Raw genomic sequence first — 27,992 nt, 5'->3', positions numbered from 1 at the left:
CCAGCTCTTCAATACTATTATCTTGTTCAATGAATCAAGAACATAAGTCATACTTAGTTTGTTCACTCTCAACATAGGGCCAAAGATGCATGTAGTTGCCCCTTCTCAACATCCCAAGCATGGTAGTGTCACCTTTTCCATTTTTGATAGTTTGGTGTTGAGCACTGTGGTCTGAAAGGGGGATTCTGGAAAACATACTACTGAACACACCACGGACCTCATCAGCCCATCCTACGGCACTTGGACCTCTCTTCAGAGTCCACCAGACCCATCACATGACCTCAATCTACTTTTGGAGGGGCTCCATGCCTGAAGTGAGGTTCAGGTATCGCAGGAGGCAGTTGTGACAACAAGTGACGCATCCCCGTGGGATGATGTGAGGGAAGATGTGAACAATGTGAAGCGTGGGGTGACAGGTTCCCCCTGCCTCCACCAGATTCGCCACAATTTGTGACAAATCTCCTGCTATCACCCGAATAGGTGACCTCAATGTGATGAGGTCCCTAGAAGCCTCTCCACAGTGCAGATAACTTATTTATTAGAGTAGTCAAGTTCAAAAAGACATCTGAATATTTCCTAATGTATTTTTCCCATGCCTTTACACTGATCATGTTTAGACTAAATGCCTGGATCAGTTCCAATTTCTTTAAAAATTTGAGAGACTGGAAAAGAATTCAAGGCAACTTCTACACTGGCAAAATGGCTGCTCCAATGAAACTAACTGATTAATATAATAATCACTCTTTTCTGAAAAATTCTTACAAGCACATGCACCATGAGTTTTTATGTATCAATCTATTTGTAGCATTAAACTAAACATTAATATTAAATAGTACTATGGGAATCCTAGGTCCAAGGATTACATTTTCCAGAACTCCTTTTCTTGATTTATATCACTGATCATCCTGAGTGGAGAGGAAAAACCAAGAGATACCTGCAGCCTGGGAAAGATTTCTGATTATTGATAAGGACACAAGGGAGCTCATACTGAAATATTTGTGGCAGAAAACAAAGGCTACTCTTAGATAATTGTATATTAACTGTATGCTTTTTGTAGCCTACACTGTAAGGTGGGCAAATGTGGGGGCCATTGAAGCAGTCAGTGCACTTCCAGACAGCCCTTTAATCTGGGAACATTGGTGTTTTAAAAATGCTAATGTTCCCGGGTCCTAAAATACACACACCTTAGAAAGTGTGTGCTTTCTGAGGCCAGATCTTTCCAGGAGAACACCTGGATACCTAAAATCACTCCCCCAATCCCTCCCCCAAAAATGCTTTTAATAATAAAAGAATTGACCTGGCCTCCATTTGCATGGTGCCAGGGCCCTCCTGGTGTATAGGAATGATGTGCCAGGGGAAAGGGGGAGGAAGAAAATCACTCCTGCCCCCCCCCCACCCACCCGTGCCAGGAGAGCTCCAGCACCATGAGAATGGAGGCCAGGTACATTCTTTTATTTTTAAAAGGAGGTTGGGGGAGGGGGTTGGTGTCTTGATACCCTTTTTTCATTTCTAGTACCTTCATGAAAGGATAAGATGAAGTATTCTACTGATTGATCTAGGGCTAGAAATGTTAGCTTCCTTACAATTCTTCAATCAGCAGGTAAAGGCTCCACTCCCCAATTCTAATTCCTCAAATGTCTTTAAGTGAAAAAAATGTCCCAAAGAAGTCTCAAGGTAATTTATCCTAAAACAGCCTTCCAACATCCAGTCACAGAGAGAAAGCACACAGTACCACTACAAATTCAGAAGTCAAAACTGGAAGTGACTTTGTAGTTTTGATTTTCAGATTAAACATTGGTCATGTGTTGGCTTGGTGGTGGGATTTAGGGATGGAAAATTGCCCCATACCTATCCATCCTCACAGTATAAAAATTATATCGTAATTTATTTATTTATTTACAACATTTCTACCCCGCCTTTCTCAACCCTGGAGGGGACTCAAGATGGCTTTACACATAGGAAATTATTCAATGCCTTAACACAATGAACAATTAAAATAAACATTTCTAATAGCATTATAAAACACATTAAAACATTTAAAAACATTTAAAACATACCAACATTATTAACCACGATATCCACAATCGTAATACGGGCTGTTCCAAAAGTCATTGCACAATATTCCATATCTAGCTGTTGCACAGGATCTCAAAAGACTTGATCAAAATGCCACATTTTCACTTTCTTATGGAAGGTCAGGAGTGAGGTGGCTGATCTAATATCCCTGGGAAGGGTGTTCCACTGCTGGGCAGTCACCACTGAGAAGGCCCTGTCCCTCATCCCTGCTAATCGCACCTGTGAAGGAGGCGGGATCGAGAGCAGGGCCTCCCCAGATGATCTTAAACTCTGAGATGGTTCATAGAGGGAGATCCATTCAGACAGGTAAATTGGGCCAGAACTGTTTAGAGCTTTTATAGACTAAAGCCAGCACTTTGAATTGTGCTCAGTAGCTGACGTAGCAGGGGAGTTGTATGCTCCCTGTATGCCACTCTGGTGAGAAATCTGGCTGCCGCCCTTTGGATCATTTGGAGTTTCTGAACAGCCTTCAAAGGTAGAGCGCATTGCAGTAATCTATTTGGGATGTAACAAGAGCATGGACCACTGTGGCCATGTCAGATTTCACAAGGTACGGGCGCAACTGATGCACAAGATTTAATTTTGCAAAAGCTTCCCTGGCCATGGCTGAAACCTGGGGTTCCAAGCTCAGCAATGAGTCCAGGATCACTCCCAAGCTGCAAAGCTGCATCAAGTGCAAAAGTAGCTTGTACTTAAGTGGAGGGGAGAGGAAAGGAAATGGCAGAATCATGTCCTTTTCTGTATGATCAAGCAATAGCACACTGTTGCAACTTCTCCTACTTGTGAATTCTTTCTAATTACAGTAGAGTCTCGCTTATCCTACCTTCACTTATCCAACATTCTGTATTATCCAATGCAGTCTGCCTTTTAGTAGTCAATGTTTTTGTAGTCAATGTTGCAATATTTTGGTGCTAAATACATAAATACAGTAATTACTACATAACTTTACCATGTATTGACATGCTTTTCTGTCAAGTTGTTGTGAAACCTGATGTTTTGGTGCTTAATTTGTAAAATCATAATGTAATTTTATGTTTAATAGACTTTTCCTTAATCCCTCCTTATTATCCAACATTTTCACTTATCCAATGTTCTGCCGGCCCGTTTATGTTGGATAAGTGAGACTCTACTGTAAATGCTTTTGCCTCTGATGTTGCTTGGCAGTTTTCTTATGTGACATATCAGAGGGTATGTGGTACTAGTTAATATTATATTGGCTAATATTTGCAACTAGAAAGATTGTTGCTGGTTTTAACTCTGCAATAAAGAAGACTATTGCCAAACCAAGGCAGTGACTTTAAAAAAACCCACACAAGACATGCAGGTCTCAAGCCGAAAACTAATAATATACAAATAATAAGAGCTATTTGCTAAGGAAGAGAAGACACAATATTATTAGCAAAGAACCTTGTGAGAAATTGTCAGTTATGATCTTTCATTCCACAGAGCACAACATATCAGTCAAAAGATGTCAAAGTAACTGGCAGCTCATAAATTTTATGAATTTAAGATGACTTTGCTCTGAAGTAAAAAACAATTTAGATGTATTCCGGAAGAGTTAAGAAAATCATTTCAAGGCTCCAAATGCATTGATTCATATTAAAATGAGTTTGCAAGTATCCTAATTAAGGGAATAATATGCATAATGTTATTTTAATTTCAGTTGGCACCTACAGTAGTTTTCATTGCAGCACAACTCTTCACATTTGTGCCATCTGCAAGTGGGCAGAGACACATACCTTAATTTATCTTACATGTTATTACTTTGAACTTGTTTGATCTATGAACTGTAATAAAGGATTGGTTGTTCCACTTATCCGTATCTGGAGCCCCTGGTGGAGTAGTGGGTTAAAGCCTTGTGACTTGAAGGTTGGGCTGCTGATCTGCAAGCTGCCAGGTTCGAATCCCACCCGGGGAGAGCGCGGATGAGCTCCCTCTATCAGCTCCAGCTCCATGCGGGGACATGAGAGAAGCCTCCCACAAGGATGGTAAAACATCAATACATCCGGGCGTCCCCTGGGCAACATCCTTGCAGACGGCCAATTCTCTCACTCCAGAAGCAACTTGCAGTTTCTCAAGTCGCTCCTGACACGAAAAAAAAAATCACATGATATAGATATCCATTCATATTCTAAACCGCAACCACAGTTTTCTTGGACAGCAAGCTGGTTTAGACTACTATGTGTTACTACCCTGCCTTTGATCCAAGGGGCTCTTTGAAGTGTCCCCCATCGTTTGATATCTTAATGACAATCTTGGGATGTATGCTGGACTGAATATTGGTAAATCATCCAAGGTCCAGAGAGTTTCATAGTTTAATGCAAAATTCAATCTGGATTTCATCAGTCTTATCACAACATGCCAACCTGCAACCTGTTGTTTCAATTCAAGTAGAATCAATTGCTCAATGGTGAGTCAACATGCATGTGATTCAAGAAGCCAATCTTATTTAGGACTAACAATAAGATTCAACCTTCTACATCACATTGGTTTCATTCATGGTGTTTTTTCACATTCCACCAAACAATTGACTTACAAAATCCAACCAACCATGGAACTTGGTTGCTGCTGAGTATATGGAGTTCTGGACTGGGATCCAAAGGTAAAAAGTTCAGCGTAACGTTTCATGTAACCCAGATTCAGGTTCCAACAGCAGTTGACATGTTTCCAGGAAAATCACAAATGGGACCTGAAGGCAATTGTTCTCTCTTGCTGTTACTGTTCAGCACCAGCTATTCAGAGAAATCCCCCCTTTTCTGATTCTGGAAGAAGTAGGAAGACATTATAAATAGCAACCAATGCCAGACTCAGGGCACACCCTCATCAGAAAGTTCCGGATTTTGTTCCTATCCTTTTTTATTTTATTTTGGAGATCCACACATTTTAATTCATCTCCCAGTATGACCAGATACTTTTTACATCAGTTCCCAAGGTGATTTACTTTAACTTTTCAGTTAGTCTGGAAGTAATTAAAGCTAGTTTGCTTTTTTCATTCTCACATGAGAAAATTGTGAAAATTTTCTCCCTATTGGGCAAGGCAGTGAGACTTTATGTGTGTGTGCTCAATGTTTGTGTTTTTAATTTGGGAATGTCACAAAGGTCTGTGCGTGTCTTTGTGTACAAAAATGAAGAGAAAATACATGATTACACAACACTTCTGCTGAAAAAACTTTATTCACAAAATGTACATTTTTGTGCAATCCCCACCTGCTTTTTTGCTGTTAATACTGTCGACAACAATGATAATTTTCTGCTCATACATATAGGCGAACAATCCACTACCGTGTTTCCCCGAAAATAAGACCTCCCCAAAGAATAAGACCTAGCAGGGGTTTGGGGGGATTGCCAAATATAAGGCCTCCCCTGAAAGTAAGACCTAGCAACTAAGGCTGCAGCAGAGTTCCATTGGGAAGCATGGCTGCAGGGCAGAAGCAGCACTCATTCATACACCGGAGGGAGGGAGGGAAAGTGCTTGCTTTCTGTGCCTCCCTCCCTCCCTGCCTTGCCTTGCCTTGCCTGCCCCCCCAGCCGAGGCTTGAAGAACCTTCCGTGGCTGCTGCTGCGCTGCCGTTTCTTCCTTCCTTCCGTCTCCCTCCTGGCCATGCTGCCTTGCTTCCCAGAGGCTTCTGATTGGCTCCTGGAGCCAGGGCAAGGGAGGGTGGGAGGGAGGGAAGGAAAAGGGCTTTCGTCCTGCTGCTTTTGCTCCTTAAAGGTACAGGACGCATTGGGATTCTCCTCTCATCTTCCTATCCTATGCCATGAAACTGATTATTTTATACTATTATTCTATTGCCATATTATTATTATCATATTCTGTTACTATTATTATATCCCATTATTATATTATCCTATTAATACCATATTATTATCATTTTCTGTTATTATTACAGTAGAGTCTCACTAATCCAAGCTAAACGGGCCGGCAGAAGCTTGGATAAGCGAATATCTTGGATTATAAGGACTGATCAAGGAAAAGCCTATTAAACATCAAATTAGGTTATGATTTTACAAATTAAGCACCAAAACTTCATGTTATACAACAAATTTGACAGAAAAAGTAGTTCAATACGCAGTAATGTCATGTTGTAATTACTGTATTTATGAATTTAGCACCAAAATATCACGATATATTGGAAACATTGACTACAAAAATGGCTTGGATTATCCAGAGGCTTGGATAAGCGAGGCTTGGATTAGTGAGACTCTACTGTATATCCTATATTATATAATCTCATTAATATATTGTATATCATTATATTATTATTATATTATCATATTATTATTATAGTATATTATATTATTCATCATTCATGACTACTACATTGAAACTAGAATAGAGAGAAATCAGTGTGGAAACCTTGTGAAACCTAAATTGCAAGAGGTACCATAGATTGTTGTACATGTAAATAATGGTAGTAACAAGAAATTCTTGATAGGATTCATAGTTTGTCTGGTTATGCTGGTTTGTGATGACAACTACTTTACAGTATATAATAAATGTTCATTTTGTTGTTCAACAATAAATGTGAGCTCTTCTTCATGGAAAAATAAGACATCCCCTGAAAATAAGACCTAGTGCATCTTTGGGAGCAAAAATTAATATAAGACCCTGGCTTATTTTCGGGGAAACAGGGTATGTGGTTGTTGACAATTTTATTTTCTGAGACATTCATGTGTGTTGAGACATCTATTCCTATCCAGTGCAATGATAATTGCATTTTTTATCTTGATATCTAAGTGAATATTTCATTATCCTGGAATCTAAATGAATGGCTGTCACCACACTTTATGGTTGCTAATTCCATAGTTTTAAGTATGTGATGTATTCAAGATGGTATGTTCTGGGTTTCTTCACAATCTATATCCAGGATAACCACAGGTTTTAGTATTGACAAAATGACAGAAAAAACCTCTTTCTATACACTGTCTATAATTTTATATCACACTATCATATCCTTCATTCCTTCAGCAATCTGTTTTCTGAACTAAAATAACAGACAACAACTTGCAGTGTGCAGTGCACTGTTGTGATTTCTCCCTTTCCTTTCCTCCTTTCATCTATGGTTTAAGTAAACAGGGCCCCATAAAATGCACCAAGATATTAACATGATGTTAACATAATCTGCCAACTTTCTTTGTATTTCTTTCTAAGGTTATCTGCAATATTTACAGTAGATGCTTGTTTGGGAAGTGGGGAAAATAATCCTCACAAGGATATACTATTGTAAGCTTTTTATCTTATTATTTTAAAAATTTGGAGATGGTTTGGACTTGGATGGGGACCCATGGAAGAATTAATGTTCTGTGTGTATGTGTATAGCCTGGATTCTTGCATCCTTTTTAATACTCTTCACTAGAGATTGTCCTTCAAAATTACAACTGTATTAAGCCCACATTTGTTTTAATTTAACTCCTGAATTAGAACAACAACCCCTATGTGGACCTTCGGGTATAAACCAATTTAATATATTTCAGCTTTACAGGTGAAAATTTGGGGAAGCTACTATGTGTGACTTCAACAGATCAGGTTAGCATGAAATTCATAACTTTTCCTTTGCTGTAGTGGTTGTTATTGCTTCCAGTACAATAAACATATGATTAATATTTTCCCCATAAGGGAGATAATTCTACCTCAAGCAAGAAATGAGAAATTTTTAGGGCTATTGAGCACCTCAAGTTTCCAAAGCGAATGAGGGAGGTCATTTGATATGGGCATTGCCAAGTGTAATACAACTGAAAAGATTTCCACTGGACCTTTAAATTCTTTGCGTATGCTCAATAGATAAGCAGACTACTGTTTAAGGTGTGATTTAAAAATAGTGTTTGGCCAAGCAGTTAAAGGATTATGCACCCACAATGTCTACATATTTAGAAAGCTGAAAGTATTATTGTCTCAGGCATCTTCTGTGTTTACAAAAAACTAGTATGGTAACTGCACACATTTCTGTAGATATATGGCCACAATAACATGCCTTCACTATGGCATGTTTGGATGCATGCACTATACAAAAGATTGTCTTTGAGATGTGTTAAGAGACTTCAACTAGCTTAAAAAGGGCCGGGCTTAAGCACAGCAGGTTAATCACCACCATAAATCTACCAACCAGAAGGTTGAAAGTTCAAAGCCCAGGTCAGAGTGAGCTCATGACCGTTAGCCCAGCTTCTGTCAACCTAGCAGTTTGAAAACAAATGTGAGTAGATAAATACTGCATTAAAAAGCAGGGAGATATTTATTTAGGCCGCCATTTAGATCAGAAAAAGAGGAAGTTTACGAACAAAGGAAGCTTGTTGGCAAGGAAATTAAGCAACAGCACCCCCGGTGGCCGGAACCAAACACAGCCTCTAAAAGATGCCGAAAGATGGGAAAAAGCCTAAAGACCTCTATCTGTTGTCTGTCTTGCCATTGTTATAATCGGCATTGAATGTTTGCCGTATATGTGTTCTGTGATCCGCCCTGAGTCCCCTTCGGGGTGAGAAGAGTGGAATATAAATGCTGTAAATAAATAAATACATACATACAATCTAGTTGCTTGAACTGGTTAAAAGGCACATGTAACTCTATTCTTATACTACAGGGCAGGGGTGAGATGATAGCAATTGTCAAAATGGAATGTTTAGTTTCACTAAAACAGATTAGCATACAGATGTATCCATGATTTTTATTTTCTGCCAACAAAGCTACCTGAAGTACCATTTTCTCAGACTGCCTTGCTCTGCAGTCTCTGGAAGATGTCTTCCCCCTTGCCCTGCCATCCTCATATATATGTCTCATAGTGCAGTAGTCTTTTGAATGGCTGCTCCTGACTCAATTCCCTATCTAATCAGGCCAGACTAGTCCAGTCCTTGCAGTTTTTCCATTAGCAGGAATATATTTTTTTTTACTCTGATAGGTTTTATGGAACTAAGTGGTTTTAAATAAAAAAACTCCACATGTACTGGAAAATTTAATAATTTTTTAATCTTTTATTTTTCTAGTGAATGTCTGGAATATTTTAGGTAACTTCATTATGTCTTTAAAACACATTTTGTACATATTTATCTATATTGTATTTGTTCAGAGTCCTGAGTCCTAATTCCAGAGAGCACTGTGAACCCAACCAACAATGAATGTGGACCAAACTTGGCATACAGACTCAACATGGCCAACACTGAATTCTGGTGTGGTTGAAACAATAACAGATGATGATGAGAGTTGTAGTTATCTTATGCGTTTCCTAAATGGTCCATTCTTAAAATCCAAAACTCAATGAATACGTTTTATGTTTTATCATTACAAAAGACCTAACCAGGGCATTAACAGAATTACAAAGAAGAACAAATTATTCTGTCAATGTCTTCCTTACTCATTTATGTTTCAAATGTATGCAGTTTTCACAAAGCTCTCATAGGGGGAAGAAACTCTCCAGGTGGTGGGTATCCACGAGACCTCAAGAGACTAGGGGGGAAGACTCCTTGATTGCCTTTCCCCCGTCCCATCTTGTGCAATATTGAATTGGAAGCAGCCTTCATTAGCATTCCAGCTCCTAGACAATTTTTCTCTCTCTCCCACTCTGTGTTACACTGAGAGAAAAGGAATCAAACAACAAGAAGCCTTCTAAGGTACTTTCTTCACAGTATTGCAATCACTGCATGACACCGGGCTGTCTGTTTGAAAACTGGAGGGATATGAGAAAAGGACTTTAAAAGGATTCTCCTCATTGGAATCTAAACATTTCAGAAGTATCTTTCTTGTTTCTTTTTACCTTGACCATTACAATATTTTTTTCCTTCCTATTTCCGAGAATATCCCTAAGTTCTCCAAGGGTCCATCTACACACGCCAAATCCCACACTTTCATATGAACAGTTAGGTATTTTTCTACTCAGAAGTGGCTGTGGCTGGTCTCGTGGCCATCCCACAATCTCCATATTTGGGTAGCCTGGTGACATGGGATGGCACTTACCTACTCCCTCTTGAACTCAGCTTAATGGTGACCACTGGGGATAAAACTACTAGTGGTCATTAATCATTGCAATAATTGATACTAGCTGGAGCAATGACGTGATCCAACAAGGGAGGGAGAAAAGAGAGACCAATTCCTCATTTCTCTCTTCCCCTTTCTCTTATCACTCCCTCACTCTGTCCAGCATCAGTGGATGTGACAAGCAATGACCACTAAGTTGTGCACCAAGCAGAGGATGAGCAGAAGAAGATAGGGTGTTGGGTTCAGTGCTGCTAGGCCATCTGTACTCTGTTCAGTTGCTGTGACAGTTTAGTATGTAGGGTAGCCAACTGCCAGCTATGTAAACTTTAATGGTACTGATCTTGATTACCCATTTTGGGTCAGCATTGACATATGTGGCTCATATAGATGGATCCCAATAAACCAAATCATTTGAGCAAGAATTCTTATCTGTTCCTAGACAAACATTACAAAACACTCAGAACTCTGCATGCACTATTGTACTACTATTTGTAGACCACAACACTTGGCCTTCCTTGGCTTTCTGAAATGAATGTTCATATATACACTATACATTAGATGGCAGCAAATTCATCTGCGCTACTTCCACTGCTTTATGGTATTGTAAAGGTGCTTCTTTTCCTTCCTTCAATGAATGACAACAGTCTTTTTCCAAAATGTATCTTAGCAATAAAATAAGATACAATCAGAGGCAATCATAAACTACTGGTACCAGTTCTCCCATTACCTAAAAGATACTAAACAGAAGGAATTGCAGCTAGGCTCTCAATCAGCTGCAATTTCCTGCAATCAAGTGAAAGCTAATGGACCAGGAAAAGAAAGTCAGTAGACTGAGGTGGCAAAGCCATAGATAAGGAGGCTTGGAGTGGGCATTTTCTTGACTTTTTTGGCTTTTGTTTAATAAATACATGTTTTAAGTTTTGTTTGTTTGTTTTGGGGATTTGACACTATATTCACTCTGTATTCCAGGGGTGTTCAATCTTTTGGTTCCCCTGGAGCACATTGGAAAAAGAATGGTGAGCAAAAAAAAAAAAGAAAAAAGAAAAAAAAAGAGCTAGTATTGTACATAATTTTCATGATTTCTGCCACTACAGACAAGCAAAAAATCTACTCACTAATAATCTTAATTATCCACCGCTGTATGCAGAGAGACTTTTAAAATTGTTGAGCAGGTCTTATGGTTGAACATTTTGCAATTTTAATGCAAATTAAAGATAATACTCCAATATTTGTGAACGTAACATACTTGTTCTATTCTATTTCATTGTTGTCTACAAAGTTTGGACCCATGAACCACATAGTCGAGTTACACACACACACACACACACCCAAATCTCATAATGTTTTAAGTAAATTTACAATTTTGTGTTGGGCCACATTCCAAGCTGCATGCGGCCCATGTGCCACAGGTTACACAAGTCCAATGTCCAATTCTAGAACAGTTATTTTTTTAAGTCTGGCTCATGTTTTTGCATCCCTCTGTTACAGGCCAGTTAGATTTAAGTTGGCAAAACCTTCCCTGAGCCCAAACCATTAAAATGTAAATAAGGGCAAATAACCTGGTAAAACCTATAAATGGTAGAATATAGAGCCTATGTTCATGACAGTGTCTGTTGATTTTTGATCTTGTAACATAAGAGTCACTTTTGGTCTCAATCCTGAGAAAAAAGTGGAGTAACAATAATAACAACAAAATAAAATATTTGTTTCGATTTCAAGTCTGAGAAGAATGCCAGATATTCCTTTAAAAAATGTAAATAAAAACCAGAAGGATTAACTTCAGGTCTTCCTGTAGGTTAGTACATTAGAGATACCTGACCATGTGTATTGGAGTGTAAACTAAAAGTGTAAGATATACTTAGATTTATGAACAAGAGTGGGGAATAGGAGAGAATAAAAGAGCTATGTTAGAGCAATGTCATGAGGCCATTAATTAGCATGGAGTGGAACCTCGACTGAAGAATGTCCCAACTTAAGAGCATTTTGAGTTAAAAGCCATCGCTCAGCCTTGGTTTTGCTTTGATATATGAGCCACATTTTAAGTTAAGAGCTAGAGCCAAAGGGAATGCTAGCGAGATAGTACAGGGCTTTAGTGCTTCAAGCGAGCAGCCTCTTTGCTTCCATGTCTCATGCTCTTGTCCGCTTTGGTAGTATATTAAAAGAATTGAGTTGCCTTGTGAATGTCCTGATGTATATGATGTGGTGGCTATATGGCTTCATATAAGATGTCTTATGTGAAATGTCATACAATAATAATGTTATGGAATATAACTAAGTGAAGTGCCCAGACAATGTTATGTCTTTGATTTTCACTGAAGGGAATATGTATGCATGAATATGAATGAATATATCAACAAATACTTATAATAAATGTTGCTTATTCATTCAGTCACTTCCGACTCTTCGTGACCTCATGGCCCAGTCCACGCCAGAGCTCATTGTCAGCTATCACCACCCCTTCAAGGTCAAGCCAGTGACTTCAAGGATACCATCCATCCATCTTGCACTTGGTTGGCCCCTCTTCCTTTTCCTTCCATTTTCCCCAGCATTATTATCTTCTCCAAGCTTTCCTGTCTTCTCATTAGGTGGCCAAAGTACTTCATCTTTGCTTCTAATATCATTCCCTCCAGTGAGCAGTCGGGCATTATTTCCTGGAGTGTGGACTGGTTTAAAGATTGTCTATTCCAATCTCAATATCCTGGACTACCAGACTTGAATTATTCAAATACAGTCCTGATCTTAATATGGTTTGTCAGTTTTAATCATTTTCTTAAATTGGAAACTTTGATGAGCTGAAGCAAACTAGTATAGAATTTCCCAGAGAATGTAGAAAATGCCTGGCAAATGCATGTAAATGAAACTCCAGTTACCAGTCCCATGGATATGGGGATTGTACTGTAACTCCCTTTTTGTTTAACAAAATGCATTGACCCAATTTAAAATCGCGATATCATTGCAACCACAAAACACCCATTAATGAAACTCTTACCACTAGAAAGGGTGGGACATAGAGTTTGAATGATTACCACTACATGACTCTCGCAATGCAGAAACAGCTCCATGGCCTCAGTCATTTTCACCCTGGTGACCTCGCAGCATAATGTGTTTTGTGTTTCACACTTCAGCAAGACTCAATTGTGGTGTACCAAGCATTTCAAGGGCACTTTGGCATTAATCCTCCAATGCCAAAAAACATTTGTTATTAGTACCACCATTTAAAGAAACAGACTGTTTACTGGGTCTATAATTTTGAAACACCCTGTACAGTAATGTGACTGCTACAGGACATTACCTAGAAGGCCCAAGTACACTATCCTCCATCCTTTTGTAAATAGCTCAAATTTCGTGACAAATTGTTAGGTACAGCATAATTCAATACTTAAATCATGTGATTTTTCCTCCTCCATTTATTGAGTATATAGCCAAACCATATATAGCCACTAATGTTATAGTTACACTATAAAAGTTATCTTTTGTTAATTATAAATGTAGTGTAATGTAGGTTCTACATATAGGAATTAACTAAAAATGAATAGTTGCTTGCAAAAGGCAACTAGTTACAATTAATTAGCTAATCCTGCATTCTGAATGATGTTATTCTGACACCAGAGCACCATAATCCTCAAAGATCCCTTTCCTGTATTCTGGAAAATTGCCCTTTTATGATAAGATCTCTTGAAAGCAATTTAAATACTAAGGACTGCAAGAAGTCACTTAAAATAGCTACTATGGATTTATTTAAAACTAGCTGTGTTTGCTGATTTCAGAGGTAGATTCTGGTATCCCACATTTTCCCACAGTGTAAAATATTATTATTAAAAGAAGGAGAATTGGCTTGTCTCTAAAATATAAGTTTAAATAGAAATTTAATAATTACAAAAGGCAACTACAGAGTAAACTGCCATGATACACTGATGTACATTTTCAAAATGACAACCTTCGATGCCCCTTTGTTGAAATGTCTGTAGGAGCACAGCCTGAGCTTTTTCAATTATGAGAAATGGAGGGGAATGTTGGCACCATTTCAGTCAGTTTATAGAAAAAGCCAATTCATAAAAGCTGCAATTTGTTTGACCCCACAGTTATAGCAATAATATTTTATGCACATTACGGGAGAGCAGTGGCAGAACCCTGGCATGCTACCAGGTTTTATGCCTTCCAGACCTATCCATAGGCCTGTAAACTGCCTTCCCTGATGATAATATCATTAGAAAAGGAAAATGCTGTGAAGGGTTTCCACAAAACATTTAGGAAGTGAGAAAAAGACAAAAACAGTAATAATGCAGAAACTGAAAAATGATAAAAGCAGTCACACATGCACAGAGCACCAGTTTTTGCTTTTTAAAAGGAAGAATTCTTACAATAGAGCATGCCACACAAAGTCATAAAAAAGTACAAGTTTCAATTTTTCATTCAGTTTTTGTCAGCACATCCATTCCTCATGGATTTTTTTTTAAAAGTGACCTTTTTCCTTTCTTTATCAAGGGGACTACAATACCTACCTGACATCAAACTAGTGACAAGCATGCAACAGAAAAATACCAGCCTAAAACATTTTCAAGCAAAGATTTACATAGTAATTGTCTCTGTGTGTCAAAGTATTCAATTTACAGCAGCCAGCTTCAGTCGCACTGCATTTCTATTCCAATCTAGCCTTGTCAGCTGAACTCGATAAAACAGTGATAACTGGTAATTTCCATGACCATTTGACAGGTCTGTAAAATTAGCTGGAAGGTGGGGAGAGAGGGGGGAAAATAATTTTCAACCACGAGAGAATGGCTTAAAGCTTCCGAGCTATCAGCAGGCGCAAACATTACTGAATACATTTGTATCAAAAAGGAAGTTAAAAATGCTGATAGATTGCCTGACTAACCTATTAAGCCAGAAGATTTGGAATGATGCTGTTTCCTGGGTCAGTTTTAAATTCTGACCCAAAATTACAAATGAAATGTTTTAAATATGACATTTTAACAGTTTGTAGATAACACTTTTTAATCAAATATCTATATTTTTTTTTAAAAAAATCTCCAAAAATGTACAAAGAGGAGGGGAGAATTTATAGAGCACTAACCTCCAGAAAAAGAGCACAACTGCTATAATATTATTATGTTGCTGGCCTGTGTGTTCAAGCCGTTTCTACCTTATGACAACCCGGGGTTTTCTTGGCACTATTTGTTCAGAGGGAGTTTGTAAGGCTAAACTGGGTACAGGTATAAAACAGCCCTGTGGATGTTTAATATGGAGATGTTGAGCTGTACAAATGGACTACAAGCTATGAAAGACTTAGAATCCTCACTATGTACTGTCCTTCTTGAAGTACCCAGAAGTAACTATCATGACCCTGAAAAAAGGAAGACTGTTGTTGATACAAACAATGTATGTTTGAAGAATTTGTGAATGCAGATGATCCGTGGTGGTCAAGGGTGATGTCTGCAATAAGAACCACCCATAAGTAGACCACTTATCTTTAGCACAGCCATTCTAGTTGCACAAAATAAAGCTATAATGCTTGCAGAATATGCCTGTGAACTGTTATATTTATTCTATGAAAGTGTTGCCCAATGTATTTAGGACCATCATGGGTACTATATATGCTCTTGGCAAGTCATGGCAAAACGGGGTAGGTGCCAAATAGTTTTAACGCTGGGAAGGTGTTTACAAAGAAATTGCTGAACCACTATAGTGCTGATGTTCCTAATAAGGCACTGTTGACAATGACCTGCTTCTAGGGATATCCTGAGAAATGTCATGGCCCATCTGGCTAGCAGTGGGTGAAAAACAAATTAGTAGCAGATATATTGACAAACACAACAGGGAAAAGTGGCAGTTCAGCCTCATTTTATCCCTAATGATTTTCTGCATTGTTTCCACTGGCAGTGTTTTCAACACCAGTAAAAAACAGGATAGCCTTTTGGAGCACAAGCTGTTGTGTAGTGCATATTTATCATGCCAACAATGCAACTGAATGTAACTTTAATGCTCTGTAATTATGTATTAAAATCCCATCTAACTGGAAACATTCTTAGCCAGTGGGAATTGCTACAGATAATTTCAGGTGACCTGAGGATAATTTCGCCAGCCAAAAGGCATAAACAAAATATTTTAAACAAATAGATTAGATAAAGGAGCGTCAGTTCTTTGCATTAATCATATGCAAATGAACCCTGGGTTATAGAGATTAATACAGGGCTTTCCAAGGGCATGCTTTGCCTTTCTTGAAATAATTTTTAATATGTTTCTTTAAAAATGAGATGAACACCATTTAACCTACCTCACCATAAAAAGTAGATAAGCAAATATATGCTGCACTGAGTTATCAACATAGAGAATAAGTTATGATTTTACAAATTAAGCACTAAAATATAATGTTCGACAACAAATTTGACAGAAAAAGTAGTTCAATGCTCAGTAATGCTATGTTGTAATTACTGTATTTACAAATTTAGCACCAAAATATCAGAATGAATTTAAAACATTGACCACAAAAACATTGACTACTAAAAGGCAGACTGTGTTGGATAATCCAGAACACTGGATAAGCGAATGTTGGATAAGTGAGATTCTACTGTAATATGAAATAATTACTGTGGTAATCCAGTCCAACTCAATTCTGCCATGGAGGACACAATCCAAGCACGCCCAACAGATGGCCACCCAGCCTCTCAATAATAATAATAATAATAATAATAATAATAATAATAATAATAATAATAATAAGATGATCATACAGTCATAAGGTTAGGAGACACCCCTAAGGATCATCCAGTTCAACTTCCTTCTACCATGCAGAATGACACAAACCAAGCACTCCTGACAGATGGCCATCCAAGATCTGCACAGTAATAATACAAATCGAATCATAGAATCAGACAGTTAGGAGAGACCCCTAAAGGCCATCCAGTCCAACCCAACTCTGCCATTGGACGATACAATCCAAGCACTCCCAACAGATGGCCAGCCAGCCTCTCACTACTACTACTACTACTACTACTAATAATAATAATAATAATAACAACAACATCATGCAATCCTAAGGTTTGTAGTGACCCCTAAGGATCATCCAGATCAACTTCCTTCTACCATGCAGGAGGACACAATCCAAACACTCCTGACAGATAGCCATCCAGCCTCTACATAATAATGATGATGAAGGTGATAATAATAATAGAAGCATAGAGTTTAGAGAGACCCCTAAGGGCCATCCAGCCCAACCCTTTCTACTATCCAGCAGGACACAATTCATGCATTCACAACACATGGACAACATATAAATACTATACAATACTACACAGGGACATAGACCCCCCCCCTATCCTCACCACTTTCAATACCACCACTACCTCAACAAATTCTCACCAACACCACCAGACAACACCACAGCAATGCGTGGCCGGGCACAGCTAGTGTGTGTGCGTGTGTGTGTGTGTGTGTGTGTGTGTGTGTGTGTGTATATATATATATATATATATATATATATATATATATATAATATTTTGGGGAATAGGCTCAGGCTTCTTGTCTGAGAAAAGGAGTGCACACACAGGGAAGCCACAGGAAAAATACTAGAATCAAAGAGGTGAACAACAAATAACTTACAATTTTTATAAAGATTTGTTTTGGGGGAGGAAGGCTGCTAGACTGGTGCAGGAGTACACAAGTCAGGGACACACACATGTATACAAGGTAGGTGAACTGGAGCAGGAGTACACACACGAGCCAAAAAGTAGGGCAGAGGAGGGGGAAAAAGAGTCAGTTAAAGAGGTGAACAAGAAGTAAAGGTTTTTTTTTGTAAAAAATTAAAAAAAAATGGGGGGGGGGGGAGAGGAAGATGCAGGACAGAGTACAGAAGCAAGAAGTTAGGTCTGGGGAGAAATTGAATTTTCCCCATGAGGACTCAAGGGAATCAGTTGATGCCCTCCCTTCACTAAACCACCCCAATATATAAACAAACACCCCACAAAAATGCCCTTTCACAACCCCTCCCCAAACGCATGCCCACTCTCATTTTCATAGCAGAATATTTTTTTAAAGAAGGACTGAAAGGTATTAGACTAAGAAACTTTAATTAGATTTGATTAAATTTGAGGCAAAAAAGCAATTCAAAGCAGCGACGGCACTGAGAGATACAACCAACACAGCTAGTTAGCACAGGATAGCTCTCTCTCAACAGCCAGGACACCACAGGAAAATGGAGGCGCTAGCCCTGGTATTTATAGGTGAGCTTGGTTAAAAGACACGAGAGTGGCTTTCTTCTTGTGTTTGGTTCAGGCAGCAGGGCTCATAGGAAAACCCATGTGTGCACATGGCTATCACTCTGTGTTCAACGTGTAACTGAAAGAAACCACAAGCAGCCTTTTCAATCACCCATGTCATTACAGGTGATCCGATGCCCTTAACTGCCTAATCATCCAGAGCCCATTTTAAAAAATGGAACGGTGCACAGCTCTAATATGTTATGATCAATTTTTTAGTATCCTTTTTAACACTGAAATATAAGGCAGCAATGTCAATTGCCTCCTTTAATATCCAATTTGTGCTTGGCATGTGCTATTAGATAAAATCAATGGATTTGAGCATGTTGGTTTCGAATTTAAAAACAAACTTTTTCAAGTTTATTTATAAACACAAGCACAAACAAGAAAGCCTTAGCATTTATGTTCAAACTATTGAGTAGTCAGACATTTGTGCAACAGAATCACCATCCCTGTTATGAGCACCTAATTTCATACATATACACTCAGAACTGGAAGTCTGTGGGCACTTGTTTGGGAGATAAAATCACAATGAGACATTTTTTGTCCAAACAGTCAAATACCTGGTTACAATAATTTCTGCAAGATGCCTTAGGCATCATCAGTTGAAAGGAAAAAGAGAGTGTAAACTCAAGGCTTGATGAACTCATGTTAGCAGACCTAGATCCTATGTATGGCCATGGTTAATACATGGTTCTGCTAGAGTGTGTCAATGATCTCTTTTTTAAATGTAAACATATTTCTTGGAAGGGCAGCTATCTCTGACATTTTCTTTTCTTGTAAAAATCATCTCACAATTGCTTTGCTAGACATTAAACCTTGCCTAACAGGATAACCTTGACATTGAATGCTCTGAGGCAATCTGAGTAAAATAGTTCTTGAGACATGATGCAAGTTAATCAAGCAGTCAACATGACTGTTTTTTTAAAATAACTTTTTGACTTCTAAAGCCATTGGACTGACCAACGTCAGAGTTAACATTCTGTGCTAACTGCCTACCTGCCTGCCTGCCTCCCTTTTCTCCAGTCTTATCTGTCAAATAAATGTCACTTTAAACAAACAAATAAATAATATCACACAATTTTTGCAACTCCTATTCTATTAATAATTGTATCAGATAAAACACAACAGTGCATAACATTTTATACATAATGTTAATACAAACAGAACAATAGCTGGAATAAAACCATTAAAAACGAAGATGGGTATTTTTGCTTGCTTTATTTTTGATGCAGGAGTGCATAATTTAAAAACTATACTCCCTACTTGTTGAGAATAAAGGTTTATGAGTACTTTTCAATCATTTTTCATATTTCTCGACTTTTTGTGAAAAAAAATTCCACAAACCTCTGACCACGCACTAATTAGCATTATAATACAAATTATAAAAAATTATAGATTAGCTAAAAGATGGAGAACCGATAACAGAGTATTAGAAGATAAAAAAATTACAGAAAAAATCCTATGAAAAATATGTGGGTTCATTTTGTTTTGTTGCTATTTTGCTTAAAATCTACCTTTTCTATAAAAACCTTTTTTCAGATCACTCCTCAAAATGCAAAAGATCTTGTGCCAACTGATCATTTTCTTGGTGGAGGATCTTGATGGTAGGAAACTTATATCTCTACCACCAAAGTAGATATACATCTAATTATTCTAGGTCTTATACTGTATTTATCAATTTAGTCACTATCTTGCAATCATGCAACAAAGTTTGGAAAAAGGTACCTGGCCTTGTGTCCTTGCCTCCTGCTACTGAGATCTGCCAGAGAAATATCACATCCTCTAAGACTGGAAAACTAAACCATTTCTATATGGGTGCTCACAACTTCCTTTTGTTTCTCACTCTAAATCAATGGAAGTGAAAGTGAGCATTACATCCTTTTAAACATTTAATCTATTTTTTATAATCTGATAAATCACAATACATTTCCACAAGAAAGTATGTAATGACAAAATGAAGCAGATGTAAAATACCTACTTAGGATGGCGGATATCTGGCAATGATCGCTCCAAGGCTATATTGTTGCTCACAAAAATATTGAACCCATTTTCCCGATAAGCAGAATCATCATTGTCTTCTTCTGTGAGCGGATATGGCTTTCCTTGTTCACCTTTCCCTGGAATGGTATGAAAAGGATATTATTAGTGAATGTAAAAGTCCAGAAATAGTAAGCAATTTGTTCTGTAAATCAGAATGTGGTGGTGCTATGGTGAATAATTATACTATAATTCAAATTTAAACTATAAAATCATGTCAGTTGTTGTTGATGATGACATGGGGAATTGGGGAAACAGGAGAGCTAATTTAATCATACAGTTGGTTCTCTCATCCCTTCTCTTTTGACATTCTCTCCTATGCCTATTGGTTTTGTGTAGATTAACAGAGATGGAATGTAGCAAACTGATAGTACCAACTGGAGTCAGGAACTATTACCAGCGCTGTAGCCAAAGGGGGGGGGGGGGGGGGTAGGGGTTCAACCCCCCCTTGAAAATTTTCAGGTTTTTTTTTAACCGGTTTACTCATGAATTTTAACTGGTTTCAGTGGACAAATCCCCATGAGTGTCCACAGAAGTTTATTGATGGAGCCTGATTTCTAAATTATTTTGTGTTATGGAACTACTCTTCATGATAAGCTAAAAAAAGTTTCACCCCTCCCCCCAAAATATTTTTCTGGCTATGGCCCTGGCTAGTACATCAAGGTCACAGACATGTGGTTTTGCCTCGGACACCTTTTAACTTAAACAAACTTCTGTGATCTTCCACTCTTTTAGCTGAAGTGCACTTCGAAGACCAAATCTAACATTTAGCATAATATCATCATTATTTTCATTTCTATCCCACCTCCCCCAGATTAGACTCAAAGCAGCTTACAACAAATTTAAAATGCACAAAACCCAAAACATAAAACAAGATTATACAATTAAAATATAGCTAGATTAAAGCAGACATCATTAAAAACACAGGAAGTTGACATTACAGTATACAGCAGTGATTTAAGGTGCTCTTCCTTCTAGATATAATAAGCCAGTGAGCAAAAGAGAGAAAAAAAAACATAGAGCAAATTTATTCAAACTAGTTTTATTGTTCTCCTAAGAAGGAGACAGACGATTCTGAATAGTCTGAATGGAAGAGCTTGTGCTATGCATGAGGACACTGCACATGATCCTGAACTGTTTCCATTCAAGCTGGTACTTGTAAGAGCATAGCAACTTTATCAAGTGATTCCAGAGTTTACACCTCACCTTTTCTTTTGCTATACTTTCCTCTTGTGTCATATCTTTTAGAACAGTGAGGTCCAAACTGCGGCCCATGGTCCGCATGTGGCCCACCTATTATTTTTGTTGGCCCTTGCCCTTCTTACTGGAAAAATATTTTAATTTCACATTTTGAAAAAAATGCCCTTTTTACTGCTTTAAGTTTTTAAGAAATGTTTTCTTTCTGGAATGTCTCTGGCCCTTACATTCCTATACTAAAGTTTGATTGGCCCTCGGGTAACTAAAGGTTGGACTATACTGTTTTAGAATACTGAAAGAAAGCTATGGCTCTCCAGACGGAGAGCCCACTAGCCCTGGCCAACAGAATCAATGGCATGAGATGAATAAATTTGGCATCAGTTTCCCATATATCTTTGAGACTGTAAGCCTAAGGGCAGAGAAAGTTTTTTTTACAGTTAGCTAGCTGAAGAGGGAAGTAACAATACTTGAAATACCTGAATATATAAACTGCAAAATATACAATTTCTGATTATTCGAAATAGATTTTAAACACTTTAAAGCACCATTAGAGAGTTATCTCAAGTGTTTCTGCTTTCCCAATAACAGCAGGAAAAGACTTTGGCTTTTATGGACATTTTTGGTAGAAATCTCTTTTTAAAATGCGCAACATTTTGAAGAGGCAGAAGGTGACGATGAATACAGTCCCACACACTTCTCAAAAGTTGTCTCTTTGTAAACATCTCCTCCTTATTGTCATCCCTACAGCTGTTGCTTTCTCTTTTTAGTCATGATTGTTTTGCCCACATATGAGTCTTTCCAAGGCTGATTTTTTTTTTATTTTGGGTAACAATGGAGGCGGGGGGTGGGGAGAAGAAAAGAACTGTAAGAAAATGAAACCCTTGTGGTGCTTTGAACAAGATTACAGCCAGAGTGGGGGCACTTTAAACAAGGAATAGGTTACATAACTATATATTGTACAAGGCTTTCACTGCTGGAATCACTGGGGTATAGTGTGGTTTCCGAGTTGTATGGCCATGTTCTATCAGCATTTTCTTCTTGTATTTGTGGCTGGCATCTTCCTCTGAAGATGCCAGCCACAAATGCAGGTGAAACATCAGGAGAAAATGCTGCTAGAACATGACCATACAGCCTGGAAACCACACAACACTTCATTGTAATTATTAGAATCATAGAATCATAGAATAGTAGAGTTGGAAGAGACCACATGGGCCATCTAGTCCAACCCCCTGCTAAGAAGCAGGAAATCGCATTCAAAGCACCCCCGACAGATGGCCATCCAGCCTCTGCTTAAAAGCCTCCAAGGAAGGAGCCTCCACCACAGCCCCGGGGAGAGAGTTCCACTGTCGAACAGCTCTCACAGTGAGGAAGTTCTTCCTGATGTTCAGGTGGAATCTCCTTTCCTGTAGTTTGAAGCCATTGTTCCGTGTCCTAGTCTGCAGGGCAGCAGAAAACAAGCTTGCTCCCTCTTCCCTATGACTTCCCTTCACATATTGTACATGGCTATCATGTCTCCTCTCAGCCTTCTCTTCTGCAGGCTAAACATGCCCAGCTCTTTAAGCCGCTCCTCATAGGGCTTGTTCTCCAGACCCTTAATCATTTTAGTCGCCCTCCTCTGGACGCTTTCCAGCTTGTCAACATCTCCCTTCAACTGTGGTGCCCAAAATTGGACACAGTATTCCAGGTGTGGTCTGACCAAGGCAGAATAGAGGGGGAGCATAACTTCCCTGGATCTAGACGCTATTCCCCTATTGATGCAGGCCAGAATCCCATTGGCTTTTTTAGCAGCCGCATCACATTGTTGGCTCATGTTTAACTTGTTGTCCACGAGGACTCCAAGGTCTTTTTCGCACACACTGCTGTCAAGCCAGGCGTCCCCCATTCTGTATCTTTGATTTCCATTTTTTCTGCCGAAGTGAAGTATCTTGCATTTGTCCCTGTTGAACTTCATTTTGTTAGTTTTGGCCCATCTCTCTAGTCTGTCAAGATCGTTTTGAATTCTGCTCCTGTCTTCTGGAGTGTTAGCTATCCCTCCCAGTTTTGTGTCGTCTGCAAACTTGATGATCGTGCCTTCTAACCCTTTGTCTAAGTCGTTAATAAAGATGTTGAACAGAACCGGGCCCAGGACGGAGCCCTGCGGCACTCCACTTGTCATTTCTTTCCATGATGAAGACGACGCATTGGTGAGTACCCTTTGGGTTCGTTCGCTTAGCCAATTACAGATCCACCTAACCGTAGTTTTGTCTAGCCCACATTTTACTAGTTTGTTTGCCAGAAGGTCGTGGGGGACTTTGTCGAAGGCCTTACTGAAATCCAGGTACGCTACATCCACAGCATTCCCTGTATCGACCCACCTCGTAACTCTATCGAAAAAAGAGATCAGATTAGTCTGGCATGACTTGTTTTTGGTAAATCCGTGTTGACTATTAGCAATGACCGCAGTCTGTTGGCAGTACTGTTGACCTCAGAGAGGCTTATATTGGAGGAATGATACATGGAAATGATTGTAGAATCATTGAAATTAGAGAAATGTTAATATCTAGTATGTGAACAGCCTTTCCCATTATGACAATCAAAGGGTAGGATAATAATTATACAACATTATGATGGTATTATAATCCCTAATCATGATGTGTGGGGCTGATGAAAACCGTAGGCCGACATATTTGAAAATCAAAAAGAGCATCATTCTTGTCTTATCTGATGTATTGGGACCTCTACCTTAAATAGCCACCTTTTGGCTTTGTCTGCATGCATTCAGTCCTATTATTACAGTCTCAACCTGTAGGTCTCCAGATGTTTTGGCCTTCAACTCCCAGAAATCCTAACAGCTGGCAAACTAGCTGGGATTTCTGAGAGTTGTAGGCCAAAACACCTGGGGACCCACAAGTTGGGAACCACTGTATTATTACCATCTTAGAAGTGAGAAACATGCTTTTCTAAAATGAAAAGTCAGTATTCACTTCATGATGCCCCCAATACCAATTTTGCACTTCCATAAATTCTCAAAAATACAGATTTGACTTTTCTACAGCATCAAGGTCACTACACAATAGCTACAAGTTGTGTCTGGGTGTGGAGGTGGGTGAAGAGAAGAAGAGACATCTAGCAATACTTTGATCTTTTTGTGACTAAGTGTACAGCTACATTGTAGAATGAATACAGTTTGACACCACATTATCTGCCATGTCGCAATGCAATGGAACCATGGCATTTGTAATTTGGTGAGGTACGAGCACACTTTGACACAGAAGACCTTGTAAAATCATGGCAGATGAAGTAGTGTCCAACTATATTGCTGGGGACTGGTTTATAATGTATGTACAAGGTAAAGCCTCCCTTGCTCCAATGAGTTTAATTTCTGTTATGCATAGGATTGCATTCTGCGTTTTCCAGGTGTTATAGATAATAAAAGGTGCCATCTACTGAATTAGACTGCTCATTTATCCACTTACCATCTTCACTTGCTGGCACTTAATTTCCAGAGCTCTGGCTAAAGATATCAAGGTTTAGACCTCGGACTTTTAGTATGGCAAATTCTAACAAGGAGCTATAGCCCTTCCTTCATGATGCATGTTCAGTGGAAGGATCTAAAAAACAGCAATGCCTATCAATAAAGGAAACATCTTGAAAAGAGGAAATGCGTAGAAATAGAGTAAAAAGATTAGTGAAATTAGAAAAGGAGCATTATTCTCCCAAGCTGTTGTAGATACATAATAGCATAAACATGTTGATCTATCAATCAGAGCAGTAACAATAGCAGGCATGCTAATTATAAAGTAAATCGACTCAAAATAGAACCCTGCAGAGCAATAAATGTATACAGAACTTTTATGAATATGCAAAAGTAATTGCATTCACTTGAAACCAAAAAGAGAAGATAAGGAAAGAATGGTACAATTTGTTATTTCAAAAAGTCTCACTTTTTGTGTGTAGCTTTAAACTTAATAGGACCTTTTTCAGAGCAGACCTAATCACTTCTGCGATTTTAGAATAAATGTGCACATACCCAAAATCCAAAGACAGGTTTCTTTTGAGGTAGTAAAAGATGTACATGAAAACTGACAATTTCATAAACAAATATTACAGTTCATTGGGTACTATCCAATCAGTAGCAAGCACTTCTAACTTCCATTGATTCAGTAAAGAAATAAACACAAATTAATACTTCACCACTGGAATCAATAAAATTTACATATGTTTTCCTTTGGCTGAACCATGGCCATAATTTTTGGAACGGCATTTTCAATATTTTCTTTTTGCATTGCATACTATAGTAATAAACAAAAATCAAATTAGGTGGGAAAATGTGTTAACCCACTCATTTAAAGGTGGGGGAATGAAGAAATCACCTATTGATTAAAAAACCAATTCTGGACTATCTATCGTTACAGATAAATTATAGTGGTGGTCTCATGCACTGTAGCACAGCTATTTACAAAAGATAAAGGTCTATTTAAAGGCTATTTCCATGGATTTCTGAATCCCATGGTTTATCAGCAGCAGTAACAAAAATAGCCCCATTCAAAACAGATACACTGCTGAAAAGTAACAAATGCTGCATGTGGTAAGAATTTGTATGTAGAACTATGAGCTTATTTCCATAGAAGCTGAAAGCAATACCCCGGATTCAGTATGCTTTAATTCTATGTCTTCTGCATCAGGTTCCAGTTGATGGATTTCATGTTCTAATAAAAATAAATTCAAACCCCAAATAGAGTCTACAATCTTGAAATCTCCCACTTATTTTTTGGCATCCATCTGGCTGGATGTGTGGAACTCATGTGTGGAACGATCGGCAGCCAGGTTTCTAACTGGGGCAGATTACAGGGCGCGCTCAACGCCGCTGTTTAAAGAGCTCCACTGGCTGCCATTTATTTTCTGAGCCCAATTCAAGGTGCAGGTTATCACCTACAAAGCCCTAAACGGTTTGGGACCCACCTACCTTCGAGACCGCATTTCCCCCTATGAACCCGCACGACCTCTTCGCTCGTCGGGGGAGGCCCTCCTCTCGCTTCCACCAACTTCGCAGTTGCGGTTGGTGGGGACGAGGGAGAGGGCCTTCTCCGCCGTGGCCCCCCGGCTGTGGAACTCGCTCCCCAGGGAGATTAGGCAGGCCCCTACCCTACTTTCTTTCAGGAAGAGCCTGAAAACTTGGCTATTCCAGAAGGCCTTCGTTGACTGATCCTTGTGGGATCATGTTATTTACCTATTAAGCAGTAGACCCTCTGGATTGTTTTTAGGATTCATTCAGCACTTTAAGTATTACACCTGCTGTATAATTATCCCTCCCTGATAACTTGATATTGCTTTGCACCTTGGCCTGGATCTTTTGACCCAAATCGGGATTTTAATATTATTGTGTATATTGACTTTTATGACTGTTTTTAATCATGTTGAAGTTTTACTGCTCGGTTTAATGTTTTATCTGATTTGTGCTGTCGTGTCTGGGCATGGCCCCATGTTAGCCGCCCCGAGTCCCTCCGGGGAGATGGGGCGGGATATAAGAATAAAATTATTATTATTATTATTATAACTCATGCACTGAACATGCAATCTAAAAATGTTCATGTATGCCAGTGCTTTATTTCTCACTCAGTGTCACGACCCAGGCTACAGAGCACCAATAACCATACGCAGAGGCCAGATTCTATCTAATATCTTTATTAAGGAAATATATAAGATTAATAAAAATAAATGTAAAAGTTAGTTCAGAAGCAGACCTTTCAGGAAAGGTCAAAATTAGTCCAAAAAAGCAATGTCCAATATGAAATATTATGTTCCAAAGTTGTAATCCAATAACCGAAACACTCACTTTGCCAGGCAAAGTGAGGGGAGATGACAAGGTCCCCCAGTCCATAAACTTGAGCAAGGCTAGGAAATAACTTGATACTTGAAGCAAGGCTTAAAACGTGGAACAAGGTAACAAGGAACAAGAACAAGGTCCGTGGAATAACTTGGTAAAATCCGTGATACAAGGCAAGGCATAGTCCTGGAAAACAAGCAAGGTCCGTAGGTAAACAAAGGCTGGAAACTGGAGCGAAGGCTGGAAAGCAGGGCAAGGCTTGAGCAGGAACGAGGCTTGAAACGGAGCGCGCTGTCCAGACACAACTCGCTCCGGAGGCTGACGAATTGACTCCGCGAAGTTACTACGTGGGTAAAACACCTATATAGAGTCTAACTTTCTCGCCGAAGCAGTTCTCTGGGAACCAGAAACGAAAGCTAAACTCTGGGACCAGATGTTTGACTCCCTAAAGATTCTCACGGAAAGCAGTCTTAATTGGCTACATTCTTAGCTGCAATTCTAGCACTCCTGCGCGAAGCTGCTTCCAAACCCCTCTGTTGTTTACAAAACTCACGGCGCAAGAACACGGGAGATGTGGGCTCTGGGTTTGTTTGACATACTTCTGGGACACAACTTTCTTGCAGGTGCAAGGTTCCCAGATCTGCCTGGGAAAGATCTG

General features: G+C 38.9%; 1 protein-coding gene across 4 annotated transcripts in view; it reads right to left on the bottom strand.

Moving 5' to 3' along the window:
- galntl6 (polypeptide N-acetylgalactosaminyltransferase like 6) overlaps positions 1-27,992 on the bottom strand; it is a 753,660-nt gene that overhangs the window by 445,616 nt on the left and 280,052 nt on the right. For all 4 annotated transcript variants that reach the window (XR_010006391.1, XM_016995302.2, XM_016995304.2 and 1 more), the window contains one exon: positions 20,273-20,411. Coding sequence is in view for 3 of the 4 variants with exons in the window: in XM_016995302.2 (XP_016850791.1) it covers positions 20,273-20,411 (139 nt within the window). In the remaining variant the exon portion in view is untranslated. The remainder of the gene's footprint in view (positions 1-20,272; positions 20,412-27,992) is intronic.

Source organism: Anolis carolinensis, chromosome 5 (assembly GCF_035594765.1).
Source record: "Anolis carolinensis isolate JA03-04 chromosome 5, rAnoCar3.1.pri, whole genome shotgun sequence".
In the NCBI taxonomy this organism is placed as follows: Eukaryota; Metazoa; Chordata; class Lepidosauria; order Squamata; family Dactyloidae; genus Anolis; species Anolis carolinensis.
Note: the sequence above shows the minus strand (reverse complement) of the source record. Positions and strands in the feature narration are given on the sequence as shown.